Here is a 16,244-nt window from a genome sequence, read left to right on the forward strand (position 1 = left end):
CTACCCAGGAGCAGGGGATGTCTGTCCATTTTCTGATATCATCTTCAATCTCTCTTTTCAGAGTGCTATAGTTTTCAGAGAAGAGGTCTTTGATTTCTTTTGTTAGGTTGATTCCTAGGTATTTCAGTTTTTTGGATGCTATTGTGAAAGGAATTGTTTGCCCTATTTCTCTCTCAGTGTGTCTGTCATTGGTGTAGAGGAAAGCTATTGATATTTGTGTGTTAACCTTGTAACCAGCTACTTGACTGAATTTGGTTATTAAGTCTAGAAGACTTTTGGTGGAGTTCTTGGGGTCTTCTATATAGAGTATCATGTCATCTGCAAATAATGGCAATTTGACTTCTTCATTACCTATCTTTATTCCTTTTATTTCTTTCTCTTGTCTAATTGCCATGACTAATGTTTCCAGAACTATATTGAACAAGACTGGTGATAGTGGACATCCTTGTCTTGTTCCTGATTTTAGTGTGAAGGATTTCAGTTTGTGACCATTTAGTATGATATTGGCTGTTGGTTTTTCATAGATGGCTTCTATCAGTTTGAGTTAGAGACCATCTATTCCAATTTTTTGTAGGGTTTTTATCATAAATGCATGTTGGATTTTGTCAAATGCTTTTTCTGCATCTATGGAGATAATCCTATGGTTTTTGTCCTTGGCTCTATTGATATAGTGTATTACATTAATTGATTTTCGTATATTGAACCATCCCTGCATCCCTGGGATGAATCCCACTTGATCAGGGTGTCTGATCTTCTTGATGATCTTCTGCATTCTGTTTGCCATTATCTTATTAAGGATTTTTGCATCTATGTTCATTAGTGAGATTGGCCTATAGTTCTCTTTTTCAGTTGGGTCTTTCTCTGCTTTGGGGATCAAGGTGATGCTTGCTTCCAGGAATGAATTTGGGAGTATTGCTTCCCTTTCAATTTCATTGAAGAGTTTAAACAGTAGTGGCAGCAGTTCCTCTCTAAATGTCTTGTAGAATTCAGCAGTGAAGCCATCAGGGCCCGGGCTTTTCTTAGTTGATAAGTTTTTAATTACATTTTCAATTTCATTGGTTGATATTGGGTTGTTCAGAGTTTTTAGGTCTTCTTAGTTCAACTTAGGTAATTCATATGTGTCTAGGAATCTGTCCATTTCTTCTGTGTTGTCCATCTTATTGGCATATAGGTTCTGGAAGTAGGTATTGATGATCCTCTGGATTTCTGCTGGGTCTGTTGTCATTTCACCCTTTTCATTCTTAATTGCATGGATTTGGGCCTTTTCTTTCCTTTTTCTGACAAGGTTGGCTAAAGGCTTGTCAATTTTGTTGATTCTTTCAAAGAACCATCTCTTGGCTTCATTGATTTTTTTGTATCATTCTCTTAATCTCCATTGCATTGATTTCTCCTCTGATCTTTATAATTTCCTCCCTTGTATGAGCTCTGGGGTTGTCCTGCTCTTCTTTTTCTAGAAGCTTGAGGTTCAGCATCAGGTTGCTTAATTGGGATCATTCTGTTTTCCTAATATGCATATTCACTGCTATAAATTTCCCTCATAAGACAGCTTTCATTGTGTCCCATAGATTCCAATATGTTGTATTGTCATTGTCATTTAATTGAAGGAACTGTCTGATTTCTTCTTTAATTTCCTCTGTGACCCATTGGTTATTCAGAAGTGTGTTGTTCAATTTCCACATGTTTATGAAATGTTTCCAGTTTCTTTTGCTATGGATCTCCAATTTCATCGCACTATGGTCTGATAATGTACAGGGGATAACTTCAATTCCTTTGCATTTACTTAAACATGTTCTATGTGTGAGTATGTGGTCTATTTTTGAGAACGACCGATGTGCAGCTGAGAAGAATGTGTATTCTGATTTTGTGGGGTGGAAGACTCTGTAAACATCTGTTAAGTTCATTTGTTCAAGAGTTCGATTGAGTTCTAGTATTTCATTACTTATTTTTAGTCTAGTTGATCTATCTATTTGTGACAGTGGGGTGTTGAGGTCCCCCACTACAATTGTATTAGTGCATATATGACTTTTCATGTCCGTTAGTATTTGTTTTATGTAGTTGGGTGCACTATTGTTTGGTTCATAGATATTTATGATTGTCATCTTGCTGCTTTATTGTTGAAAGTACTTCATAGATAGAAACTCATTTAATTCTTTCAAAAATCCCAATGAAGTCAAATAAGAAAGGTGTAATTATTCTTCTTTAAAAATTGGTAATAGGAGCCTAGAAAGTTAAGTGTCTTGAGCAAGTTACAAAGACAGGCAGGTGGCAGCCCTGGAACAGGCAACGCTTATGTCATCTGACACTAGAATATATACAGCCAGACTATATCTAACGATGAATCTGGTATCAAGACTGATCTCTTAAAAACCAGTAAAATTATAAGTGACTTTGAAAAGCAAAGTATTTGAAATTAGTTTTCCAAGAGATACTCCAGGAAGTAATGATTAGGACAGGGTGATAGTCTTGATTTTTTGCATGAAGTAATTCTCAAGGAACTGGAATGATTTTTCAAAGGCAGTTATTACAACTGACTGGAGGTAGAAGTACATGATGGATACTTAAATATAGTTCAGCACTTTTAATTATTTCTTAATGATCATTTCAATAATTTTCCAAGGAGATTTGGCATAATCAATGAACCAAATTTCCACTATTTCTTGCATATTTCTAGGCTAATTTAAGCCTTTTCTGCAAGTTTAATTAGCATTCCAATGAAGTAGACATTCCTCAGAGAATAAGGGCTGACAGCACGCGCAAAATAAGATCAAACAAGTTCTTGTGGTTGGTATATGTACTAATTTGGAGAAAATGTAGAAATGGATTAGTTTCATGCAGAGTGAGCCAACCCTTAGAGAGAGTGAATGTCAAAATTTCACGATCCCTGTGTAGGAGGCTATTTCAAAGGCTGGTGGGGAGCATTATGACACTCAAGTGAACTCCATTAGAGAAGAGCAGTACTGCTCCCAGCATGGTTCCTGGATCATCAGTATCCCTCAAGAATTTGTTTAGAGGTGCAAATTCTCAGGCTCCACTGTAGACATATTGGTTTGGAGTCTCTGAGAGTGAAGTCCCAGAAATCTATGCTTTAACAAGATCTCTGGGTGATTTCTACACTGCTGCACACCATTCTGGGAAAATTCCCAAATAATCTTGAAGCAGTCCAAACTATCCACTCTGCAAGTTTAGAAAATATTTTGAAGATAAGCAAATGCAGGCCCAAAATCTGCCTTTCTTCAGTTGTTTAGATAAGCTCAAATTGAACATATTTCCCTGCTTTCTTTTCCTATAGCATTTTGTGGAAATGATAAGCAAAAAGCAAGCTGAATTCAGCTGTGTAAATTTGCTGAAGTAGCAGCTTTTCTTCTCTATCCATATCTCCTAATACTGTAAATCTTCTCCTAAAAAACAAAAACAAAAATGAAGAAATGTGTCTTTTCATTTCTGCTCTTCCCCCTATGTCTTCCTCTCCATCCTTCATTTGTGTTCACGGATCGGTTTTTATTATCATGTGATGAATGTGGTGTATAAAAAATTAGATATGAGAAGGCTGCATCTCTACTCTACATTTCACACTTTGTTAAACAAATTTCCACTACTTAGGGACTCAAGTGCTAAAGTTTCTGGGGTTATCTCAATTTTCAGTCCCTGCTGCTAGTGGAACAATTTACAAGGCCATTTTGATGCATTAGGCCATGTTGCTCCAATGCACCACTGCTCAAAGGGGTCTTTAAACTACACTGGGGTTTGTATTTCCCATTTTAAAGTAAATGATTCATTTCACCAATCTGCCTACTTTTTATATCTAACAGCTGCTTCTCAGTTGTTCTCTGAGTCTTCTTCATTGACTTCCTCCATAAATGTTGGCATTTTTCAAAGTTACAGTCTTGACCTTCTTTTTCTTACCTTGACCTCTTGTTGAACTCAGCTTCCATTATATTCCAGTTCCCAAAATTTATCTCCAGTTTCATCATCTCTCATAAGTCTGATTTCCACTCGTGACCTGGAATTTCCAGCAGGTGCCTTGAGAACATGACATTCTATTTTACTCTTCCTTTCCCCATCAGCCCTGTGACTCACTTCCTTTCCTGGAGATGCCAAGCTCTGCTTTGCCTGTTGGTTCAGGGCTCCAGCTCTTTGTTAAAAATACTCTCTAGTCTACTCTTTTTCCTTTTTCTTTTTTACTGAAGAAATGTTTTCCTTTAGATTTTATAAAGGTCATGCCCGACAAACTGACAATTTCCCTCTCTTCCAACTTCTAATCAAAATTACATTAAGTGCCTTTGTCACTACATACTCTCCTGGCAACTTTTATTTTCTCCTCATGCAATGCCAGACATTTTGGAGTTATGCATTTATTTAATTCCATTTATTTATTTTCTTTTCAACTTTGGCTGCAGTTTAGAATCATAAGGAAACTTTAAAAAATGCCCATATGTAGACTCCATCCAGACCAGTTGAATACCTAGGCATGGACCCCAGACTCAGGTGATTCTGACATACAATGTGAATTGAATACCACAGAATTGGACTGTAAGGTCCTAGAGAACAACACCATCTATCTTCTCTCAGGACTCAGATTATTGCCTACCCTATAGCCCTAAAGATATTTGAGTTTTATTAATAAACAATTATAAAGGTGTTATAACATTTGTCTTAGTGTGGTTCTCTGTACTCCTCCTGCAGACACCAATTCTTTCTCTTTGCTTTAGCTCAAGCTAATTTTTTACTCAGAATATCTGTTTCCCTTGGTTCATTCCAATTCATTTTCCAGTACTTAGTGTGAACAGTTTTAGGAAATCTTGCCAAGAGCTAGGAAAGACCAGTGCCCTTATTTTATGTCCTACAACAGATCATACTTACTGCCACTGTAGCACTTAACACATTATTTTCAAATGAAATAAAGTGTTTCTCATCCTCCCTTGCTTGTGAACTCCCTAAGGTCTTGGATCCTCTCCCATTTTTTTGAACTGTTCTTATTTTTTATTTTGATTATTCACTTCAGCATTTAGCTAGTCTCTGAGGTATAAAACCTAAGGTTATAATTTCTTATTTTCCCCTTTAAAGTTAGTGATCAGACATGTGCAAAAATATTTATCCAGGGGGATATTCACTTTAGAATTATTTACACAACCATTTGGAAATTGATTATATGTCCAAAGACTGGAATATTTTGTAGCTTCAAAGAAACAAGTTGTAGATGACTTAACACTATGTAAAATGTTCATATGATATATTGTTACATGACAAAACAAGTTTCAAAGCATATGAACAGTATAAGTATTCATTTCATAAAAGAAGCTCATCTATTCTTCAACTTGTATGAGACAATTGACCAAAATATATGCATGGTAATTTTTTGGGGGTGATAGGATTTTTGTTTTTGTGTTTTGTGTGTTTTATATTTTAAAAATAAATGCATGGTAAATTTTGAAAACAATTGACATTATCCACTAACTGGGTGAGCAACTGGAGGTGACGGTTAGTTTGCCAAAGACACAAAATGGGTAAAATGACTAATCATTCCTGTAACTTATTCCTCCCTTTTAAATATTTAGAATTAATAGGGTGTGGTGTTTGGTAATCTACATTTATACAAAGCAGATTTTCAGGCTACCTACAGTTTTATAATATATGTAATGAAATCTGTGTTGTCTGGTTCCATTTTGAACTCCAAGAGTACATTGTTGTTTTGCAGAACTGTATACATAATTATTTCTATACTATGGAATTCACCGTGGACAAGTTTTGTTTCAAATATGCTCTTGACCTATGTCTGAATTGTTCAAATAGTTTTTTAGTTGCACATTTAAAAACAGTATGTATGGAAGGGTATATTCTTGTCCCTGGCTTCTCCCTTCTTTCTCTGATTCCTGGATTCCATGGGTTTAGCAGCTTTCCTCTGCCATGTCCGCCCACCGTGCCTTTTTTGCCTTGGATCCACCGAACTGTAGACTGACCCCACTAAAACTATAAGGACTCAGATTATGATGCCAGTGGGGAAGATGCCCTCAGTAGGATCTAGATGCTAACGGCAGAGGGGGAAATGACTGCCATGGTACACAGCATCATCATGGCCTCCATGGGTGGCTTCAGCAACATCATCATCACTACTGAATCCCCCACATCTTCAAAAGGGCACCAAGTCTGAGGCTACCTGCATCTCTTTGTGCCAGCTCTCTACCTCTCGGGGACTGGTCCCAGAACCTAAGTAGTGGATGAGTGAGGCCTACGCCCCTGGACAGTCTCTAGGGTCCAGCCTGGTACCTTTGAGTGGGAGCCACCCCAGCCAACCCTGATGTCATCCTCCCCATCCCTGTCCCCCTTCCCGCACTTAGGAACCATGAACCCTACCTTTTCCTAGGATTACAGGTTCAGGAGATTCGGCCTTTGGCAGGAGCGCCAGAAGAGTGAACAGTCTTCTAGATCTGGGCCGCACCATCCTGGATGGAGGCCAGTGAAGCAGCTTTGGCCTGTCTACCAGTTGGGTGGGCAGAGCCACCTGGAGCCCAGGAACAGAGGAGAGGCCGGAACCTCAGAATCCTCTTCAACTCCGAGGCTTCCAGAGCTCCAGCCTCTCTCTACTGGTGTATCCCACAGAGACACATTCAGGGACAAGCTGGGCTCCAGGTTCCTGAGGATGGAAACTTCCCAGACTTACCAATGGGGAACAGTTATGAGGTAAACAAGGCAGCTTGCTTGACTGATACAGGATGGTGACAAGGGACAGCGGGCAGCTCCTCATTCAGGAGCTGGGAGTACAGGCTCACTGCCCCAGGCTTGTCTACCAAGCTCCTCCTTCATGCCAAGGCCCACAGAACCCTTGTCACTGTCAGTATTACCTGAGCTCAAGCCAAAGCCATCCTAAGGCTGGGCTGAGGGAGAGACTCTGAGTCAGAATGGCAGATCTTGGTCTGTAATTTAAGGTGTTGCTTGTGGAATCTTGAACTGTGTATATATTTTTGTTTAAAAATTTTCTCTTATTGGGATATGTTTGCAATACATAGTGGTGATGTTTGTTTTGTGGAATTGGCACATGCATGTAGCATGTCCTGGTCACTTTTGGTTCCTTTAACCCCTGCTCCATTACCTCCCTTTTCCCCTTTTAAGGGTAGTTTCTAGTGGAGAAATCAAGGCTCCAATCATTTTGTTTTTAGTATGAGATTGTGATTTCCTTTCTGTTTGTCACTCATCAGAGAAACATCGTGGTGGGAAGAGAGGGGATAGTTTATTGCTATGGGGGAAACACCAAAGACAAGAAACACCAAAGATCTACATCATTAAAATGATGACATATTCCTCAAAAAAATCCCACCTCAATATCATACAATATACAGTCAGTAATATTAAAAGTCTTGTGGTCACATACATTTGTAGTTTAGATAATATGTAGTAGTAATACCTTTGTTTTCAGATTGACTTCTACAGGAATCTGAATTTTTGAGTTTAGCTATTTCCATGTAATACTTGAATTGTTTTGTTGTATTGAAATTATATCAAAATGCATACCTCTATATCTTATGAAGAAAGAAATTAGTGTCTACTTACCTTTTTGCAGACAAAATCACCAGGTAAATAGATAGTGGATTTCAACCTTAGCAATATATCATAAATCATCTGGGTATCACAACCCTATGTAAAAAGAAGCATAATTTTTACTGATACAACTAAAAGACCAATATTCCAAATAAATTTGAAATGCAATGTAAATAAATAAAATAGATGTTGGTTGTATCAACACTGAAATTTTAATTGTCTTGGATATGGACTTGCCTTTACCCCAAATTTAGATAAAAGATACCCATAGAAAAATAGCAAGAGCTTGCAAGTTGATTAGGTAAATTGGCCGTAAATACTGTCTCTTTGATCTCTTGCTATAAAATTCTTTTTTTTTTTTTTTTTTGTGGTACCAGGGATCAAAGTCGGGACCTTGTGCTTTCGAGGCAGGCGGTGGCACCACTGAGTTACATCCCCAGCCCTCTTGCTATAAAATTCTTATGCCCTCAGTTTCCCAGTCTATAAAATGGTTATGATAATGGGAAGGGAGCCAAGGGACTGAGGGTGGAGGAAGAGAGGAGAGAAAGGGGATGCAATGAGATGTAAAATGTGTCATGTATGTGTACCAACTGCCTACAATGAATGTAATCTTTATGTCACAAGCATGGACTAAAAAAATAATAATGAAAATAGGGGAAGGGGATCTACAGATGGAGGGAGGGAAGAAAGTGAGGAGGGCAGGGGAATAAAGAGAATCAAGATGTGGTAAGTACGTGTACCTACTCCCTATGATGAATGTTAACATCATGTACAGCCAAAGTGTATTAATAACAAAGTAAAAGAAAATGAATGGTGCCTATCTCATAAGTAAAACTCAACATGATACTTAATGAATGATAGATATTAATGATTATGATTATTGATATATTAGGAATAACATAGATTACAGTCTTTGCTAAATATTTTTCTTTCTCATAACATCTTTCATACCATTGTTAGGTATTATTTAACTTTGTAAATCTTCTTGTCTTTTTAACTCAATTATCATCATCTAAAGGCAGGAAAAATGTACATTATTGATACAAAAGCAATATCTGTTGAGTGAATGATTGACTGCTCATATCCACTTTAATAGTATAGAAGAAAAACTTTGTTAGAATATTCATCTAGTATATATTCGGTCTCAATAGTTACAACTTATCTACATGGTGACTTAGAGAAAAAGCCAGAGGTGCTTTAAAAATCTCTCTTACAAAGTGGTTTGAATCTCTTGCTTTTACCAAATTTTAATTTTTTCTCTCCACTCTGGTAACTAATAGCAACTTGCTTTTTGTGGTCCATCCTGCTTACTCTTTAGGGGAATTATGATTTTGTAGAGAATGGATCATGGTAGCTGAGGAAGGAGGAGGAAAAACAAAGGGCCTGCCCCCAATTTGTGGATTGGATAATCATTCCTTTAGCGATGACTAGTTTTCTGTTATGGTTTCAGTAGCAGACACTTCACCTAGATCTATATGAAATTTCCACCTTGGGGTTGCTTGGCTGATAAGAAAAGTTACTAATTTATGATTGAAGTATCTTCAAGTAGTCATTGGTGAGAAGCATTCAGATGAACTTAATGTTAGAATTTTAAAAATTCATTTGAGAAAGGAGAGCTTTTGGTTTTCCAGAATAGAAGAAAAGGCCACAGCCAGAAGGAACATCTTAAAGCAGCCCAACAACTGCTGATAAGAAGCTACTGGGTGCAAGGCTTGGTGGGATGTCCGTGGAGGAATTAAAGATGCAAGCAAGTTGGTCTAGTTAGGATGATGTTGCAGTAAATAGAAAAGCTATAATGATGATAGGAGATAATCTTAAGACTTAATGAGTAAATATCCACAAAGCTTTAAGAGGAGGGTGTTACTTTCATTTGGGAGTGATATAGAAGAGAAGACCCCATCAAAAATTGCTCATGTCACTTACTTCCACAGCTCATAAAAATTGATCATGAAGGTGTCAAAGTCTGGGTCATTTGAGAGTGCATGTTATTTGTATTTGCAAAGATGCACAACGGCCCTTTGATGTAAAGGAAAATTTACACTTTCTTCCCTTGCAATAGAATTGCTTTACACAAAGTATATAATGTTTACTTATATAAGTACTACCATATCTTATAGGTTATCATTTTTTGCTAAAGCAAATCATAGAAATTGTTTTCTAAATATATGGTTGTATTGGTTTTAATAAAAGTTCTCAAGTAAATGACTCAGCTGTCCAATTTCTTTAAATGTTATTATCATTTCAGAATTGTTTCATTTTAGAAATTGGCATTCTGGTCATTCAAAACCCACTTAGAAAAACCCCCTACAAACATCGCATTGATCTCTAGATCTTTTCCACTAAGGAAAGTTATGTGTCTTTGATATTTTAAAAAGAAAATCCATTAGAAATATGCTTAGAAGTGCTTGAGCATAATACACAGTCATCACCTCCTCTTATCAGTGGGATATTGGTTCAAGGATCCCCACGGACATCAAAATTTGTAGATGTCCAAGTTCCTTGTATAAAATGGCATCTCATTTGCATAAAACCTAGGCACATCTTCCTGTGTACTTCCAATGATGTCTAAATTCCTTATAGTACATAACGCAGTGTAAATATTTTGTATTTTTTCGGGAATAATTACAAGAAAAAGTTTGTTCATGTTTAGTACAGACACATTTTTGCCCATAATTTTAGATCCAAGGGTCTTTGAGTTTCTAGATGCAAAATCTGCAGATGCAGAAAGAAAACTGTACATGTCTGGAAATATTACAATGAAGCTAGCTCTCAATCATTCATGTTGGTGGAGAAGATTTACATTGCAAATGATCAGAAATAGATGATATCAAAAAACTTTTTAGTATTTACTTTCATGTATACAATTTCATGTGAGTCATTAGTTTTTATAATCTTAATTATAATTTGCAGGTCAACATAGTGTTTTCATTCCTTGGACACTTCCTATTGGAATGCAGTTTGATGAAAACTCATGACTATATTAATGACCTGTTGTCCGTTGGCAGTAATTCTGATTTTGTGCACACACACACACACACACACACACGCACACACAAATATGTGTGGGCAGTAAATTTGTGTAACATTATGTGGTCTTGGTATCCATTTTTAATATAAGCTTACCTTTCTCATACCAAAAGCCAGGCTTGGTGACCCTTGATGGTTTCCAGTTCTTGGTTTCCTCCTAGTTTCTCAAGGTGGTTAATCAAATTATCTGTCTTATAAACCACCTCCTGGTGACCACTTTCTTATTGGACAGCTAAATACAACCCACTCGACTTGCCCCACTGACCTCCACACCCCACATGGACTGTGCAAACATACCATACCCTCTCCTCTCAGTCACAGCGTAATGCTATGGAGTTCTTACTTGCTTGTTATAAACCAATCATTGAACTCCCTGTGGAAACTTGCCTGGGTAACACCCTGGGCCCCATAAATGGTTTGGCTCACAGTTCTCCCTCATCCCCTGCCTTCTTGATTCTCCACAGGCTGGATAAGCAGGAGTAAGCGGCCAGCTGCCCCCACTCCACTGGTCCTATGAGTTGTGCTGCCACCTTTTCTCTGGGATCTGTAAATAATAACACTGTTTTTATATTTTCAGGTGTTTAATTGTGCTGCCTCTGAGTCTCACATGATCAACACACCTGACACTAACTTTTTTCCAGTCTATGGAGAATGACCATCTTCATAGCCATGAACTGGACACAGGTCAGACAAGAGCCACAAAGGTGTCTGACAGTATAAACAAGTATCCTGCAGAAGGGACATCTAGTCAGTCAGACCCTTCATCTTTAGGCTGTCATTCAGAATAAAGAAGCATCTTATGACACACTCTGTACACCCACAATTACCTCCCCTGTAACCCTGCCACTCTCTAGAGAGAGACTCCAACACCAAGTTAGAGGAAATACAACAGTGTGGCAGTATAGTAGTCTCCCCTTGGCCAGAGTTTTGCTTTCCAGGATTGTATTACCTGTAGTCAACCATGTGTGAAAATATTAAATGAAAAATTACAGAAATTAACAATTCTTAAGTTTAAATTGCACATTACTCTGAATAGTATGAGAAGACCTTGTGTTGTCTAACTCTATCTCACCCAGGACACAAATCAACCCTTTAGCCAACCACAGTGTTTGTATTCAAGCAACTCTTACTCCATCTGTTCAAAATGAAAGATTAGTCATCTTGGCAATTGGGTTATCCCAACAAGAAGTCATAAAGTGCTTCCTTTAAGCTAATGGGTGAATATTTTCAACCTAAGGAAAGAAAAAAAATTGTATGTTGAATTTCCTAAGATCTATGGTAAGAATGAATCTCGTATTCATGAACTTGTGAGGAAGGACAAAGAAATTGATGCTAGTTTTGCTCCTGCACCTCAAATTGCAAAAATTACAGCCACTGTGTGTGGTGCTTAGATAAGGGAGGAAAGGCATTAAATTGATGGATTTTAAGTATCTTCTGGGGTTTGTGGAATGTATCCTATATTAACAAAAGGGCACTACTGCACAGTTTTTAGTATTGAAAAACTGGAAAAATATAATGCCAATATATAGACAGATAAAATATTGATTTTTTTTTGTAGGCTGGAATATTATAGAGTGGCTAATATAAACTATATATTTATTTATAATTAAATTCAAAAAATGATGTGGTCTGAACAAACAAGTTATGATATTATTTAATATATTATAAAATAAAACAACAAAATACTGCCTATTGTTTATATAAATAAAAGTAAAATTATAAAAATGATAATTGCAAAGACACTCTCAAAAACCAAGTTAGTAGCCAACTTGGGGAAGGAGGAAGGAGTGTGGGTCTGGGGAGAAGTGATGAGAGTTGAATTTTAATTTTTATTAATTAAATATTTTAATAAAAATCAAAATGCGCCTCTGTGTAGAAGTACATTTCATCTTTCCTCTTCTATCCTTCAGGTGAACTCACTGACTGAAAGCACTAATAACGGAGACCAAATCAATGGAAAGTGTTAGACCAACCTAGGAGATAAGCCCTAAACTAGATTAGCAAACAATAAGCACTCTTCCCAGTGGGAATACACACAGCCTTGGCCTTGACAGCTTTCAGCTCAGAGCTTGGATTTTCTGAGTGAAAAGCATTTGAACTATGCTAAATGGGACTTTTTATCAACATACTTGGATAGCACATGGATCAAATGATACAGACAGAACATAACAACCATATGTAGTAAAAAGATAGAATTTGTTTCCCCAATCAAGGGACTGTCTCCTAACAATTGCTTTATGGAAAGGTGCTTCTGGATTTGTACAGCTGTGGTTTAGGACTAAATCCTTCTCATTTGGATTTAGGTTTAGTGAAATAAAGTTGGCATTATGAAATCATTTTGAGTTGTGCTTGGGAACTACCATCTTTTCCCCCCATAAAAATGATTATTATGTTTGGTTTTTTTTGCTTAAATTCTTTTATTAGTACAGTTTAGGTATACAATACATTTACATTTATCATTGGGTGCTTGTACCTGTACATGACATATCTTGTTTCTTATTTTTTCCCCACTCCCTGTGCACCCTTCAGACCCTCCACCCCTCCCTATTTACAAAGACTTTGTTTCCATTTTTTCCTTTCCTCATAATTTTTCCTTTCCCTTCTTTACTTTCCCCTGCCCCTCCCACTTGCTCTACCCCTTTGGACCTTTTCTTCCTATTTCAAATTATCGATTATTCAAAAAATGGTTATTTTCTTGAGATACATTTTGCTTCACTATTGAATGATTAAAAAGAATTGCACCCTGAGGCTAGCTTTTCTTCTCTGTGACTCCATTCCATTTCATTAGTAGAAGTCATTAGGAAGTTTTCTGTTTTGCAGAAAGTCAGAGCACAGCCACTGTTTCATAAGTGTCTTTTCTTTTTTTTTTTCTTAAATTCTTTTATTGGTATATTTTAGGTATACAACACAATTACATTTCTCATTGGGAACTTGTACCTTTACATGATGCATCTTGGTTCTTATTTTTTCCCCATTCCTAGCCCTCCCTTCACCCCCTCCACCCTTCCCTATTTACAAAGACTTTATTTCTATTTTTTCCATTTCTCATCATTTTTCCTTTCCCTTCTTTCCTTTCCCCTGCCCCTCCCACTACCCCTACCCTTTGGACCTTTTCTTCCTATTTTGCATTTTCGATTATTCATTCTAATCATTGGTACATTTTAGGTATACAATATAATGACATTCATCATTGGAAATTTGCACCTTTACATAATCTCTCTTGGTTCTTATTTTTCACCCTTGCCCAGCCCTCCCTTCAACCCCTCCATTCCTCCCTATTTACAAAGATTTTGTTTCTATTTTTCCATTTTCTCATATTAATTCCATACCCTTCTTTCCTTTCCCCTATCCTTCCCACTTCCTTCCCCTTTGCCCCTTTTCTTCCTATTTCACAGTACCTATTATACATTTTAGTCCTTATTAACACTTTCAGTTTCTCACACCAGAGAAACTATTCGGTATTTATACATGTGTGTCCTATTTATTTCACTTAAGAGTATCACCTCAATGTGCATCCATTTAGCTATAGAGGTCTCTAATTTCTCATTTTTTATGGCTGAGCAGTACTCCATTTTATAAAAAAACCACATTTTCTTTATCCAGTCTCCAGTTGATGGGAATTTGGGCTGTTTCCAAGTTTTAGCTATCACAAACTGTGGTGCTATGAACATGGGTGCACATATATCACTGTGGTATGATTCTTTGAATTCTTTGGGGAAGAACCCCAGCAGTGGAATAGCTGGGTCAAATGGGACTTCCAGTCCTAGTTCTTTGAGGTATCTCCATACTGATTTCCACAGTGCTTGCACCAGTCTACAGTCCCACCAGCAGTGGAACAGAGTTCCTCTTTCCACACAGCCCTGCCAGCATTTGTTATTGGTTGATTTCATGATAGCAGCCATTCTTTCTGGAGTGAAGTGGAATCTCAGCATTGTTTTCATTTGCATCTCTCAAATGACCAGTGATGTTGAACATTTTTTCATGTATTTATTTGCTATTTCTACTTCTTTGTCTGAGAAATGTCTGTTCATGTCAGATGCCCATTTTTGGATTGGGTCTTTAAATTTGGGAGGTCTGATCTTTTTAAGTTCTTTATAGATTCAAGATGGTACACCTTTGTCTGAGGAAAAGCAGGTGAAGATTTTTTCCCACATTGTGGGCTGTCTCTTCACACTGTTGGTGGTTTCTCTTGTTGTGCAGAGCTTTTTAATAAGAAGAGATCCCACTTGTTGATTGTTTGTGCTAGTTCACGGGCAACTGAGGTTTTGTTCATAAAATCTTTTCCTACACCGATGTCTTCAAGGGTTCTACCTAACCTCTGTTCCAACTAGTTCAGCATTTCTATTTGAATATTTAGATCTTTAATCCATTTCAATTTTAGTTTAGTGCATGGCAAGAGATATAGGTGTAGTTTAAATTTGGCAAGTTGAAACCCAATTTGTCCAGCACCATTTATTAAAGAGGCTATCTTTCCTCCAGTGAAGGTGTTTGGCTCCTTTATCAAAGATAAGATGGCTGAGTGTGTCTGGAGTTGTTTTTGCATCTTTCAATCTGTTCCACTGGTCCTCAGGTCTGTTTCTTTGCCAGTACCATGTTGTTTTTATCACAGTAGCTTTGTAGTATAGTTTCAGGTTGGGGATTGTGATACCCCCTGCCATGTCTCTGTTACCTAGAATTGCTTTTGCTATTCTGGGTCTCTTCTTGTTCCAAATGAATTTTTGGATTGTTTTCTCAAGGTCCATGAAGTATGCTGCTGGGATTTCAATTGGAATTGCATTGAATCTATATAGCAGTTTTGGAAGTATGGCCATTTTCACTATATTAATCCTTCCTACCCAGGAGCAGGGGATGTCTGTCCATTTTCTGATATCATCTTCAATCTCTCTTTTCAGAGTGCCATAGTTTTCAGAGAAGAGGTCTTTGATTTCTTTCATTAGGTTGATTCCTAGGTATTTCAGTTTTTTGGATGCTATTGTGAAAGGAATTATTTGCCCTGTTTCTCTCTCAGTGAGTCTGTCGTTCGTGTAGGGGATAGCTATTGATTTTTGTGTGTTGACCTTGTAACCAGCTACTTGACTGAATTTGGTTATTAAGTCTAGAAGACTTTTGGTGGAGTTCTTGGGGTCTTCTATATAGAGTATCATGTCATCTGCAAATAATGACAATTTGACTTCTTCATTTCCTATCTTTATTCCTTTTATTTCTTTCTCTTGTCTAGTTGCTGTGGCTATTGTTTCCAAACCTATATTGACCAAGAGTGATGATAGTGGACATCTTTGTCTTGTTCCTAATTTTAATGTGAAGGATGTCAGTTTTTGACCATTTAGTATGATATTGGCTCTTGGTTTTTCATAGATGGCTTTTATCAGTTTGAGGTAGAGACCATCTATTCCAATTTTTTGTAGGGTTTTTATCATAAATGCATGTTGGATTTTGTCAAATGCTTTTTCTGCATCTATGGAGATAATCCTATGGTTTTTGTCCTTGGCTCTATTGATATAGTGTATTACTTGATTGATTTGTGTATGTTGAACCATCTCTGCATCCCTTGGACAAATCCCACTTGATCAGGGTGTATGATATTCTTGATGATCTTCTGCATTCTATTTGCCAGTATCTTATTATTTATTTATTTATTTATTTATTTATTTTTGGTACCGGGGATCGAACTCGGGTCCTTGTGC

The 16,244-nt window shown here is 37.2% G+C and overlaps 1 protein-coding gene across 1 annotated transcript in view; it reads right to left on the reverse strand.

Moving 5' to 3' along the window:
* The window catches only part of Cngb3 (cyclic nucleotide gated channel subunit beta 3), a 162,505-nt gene that overhangs the window by 24,189 nt on the left and 122,072 nt on the right, over positions 1 to 16,244 (reverse strand). Inside the window, exon 14 of the mRNA XM_087190558.1 lies at positions 7,546 to 7,629. Within this exon, the coding sequence (XP_087046684.1) occupies positions 7,546 to 7,629 (84 nt within the window). The remainder of the gene's footprint in view (positions 1 to 7,545; positions 7,630 to 16,244) is intronic.

This window comes from Heterocephalus glaber, unplaced genomic scaffold (genome assembly GCF_053883595.1).
Source record: "Heterocephalus glaber isolate CG9 unplaced genomic scaffold, H.glaber_assembly_v1.0 deba00001553, whole genome shotgun sequence".
Classification (NCBI taxonomy): domain Eukaryota; kingdom Metazoa; phylum Chordata; class Mammalia; order Rodentia; family Bathyergidae; genus Heterocephalus; species Heterocephalus glaber.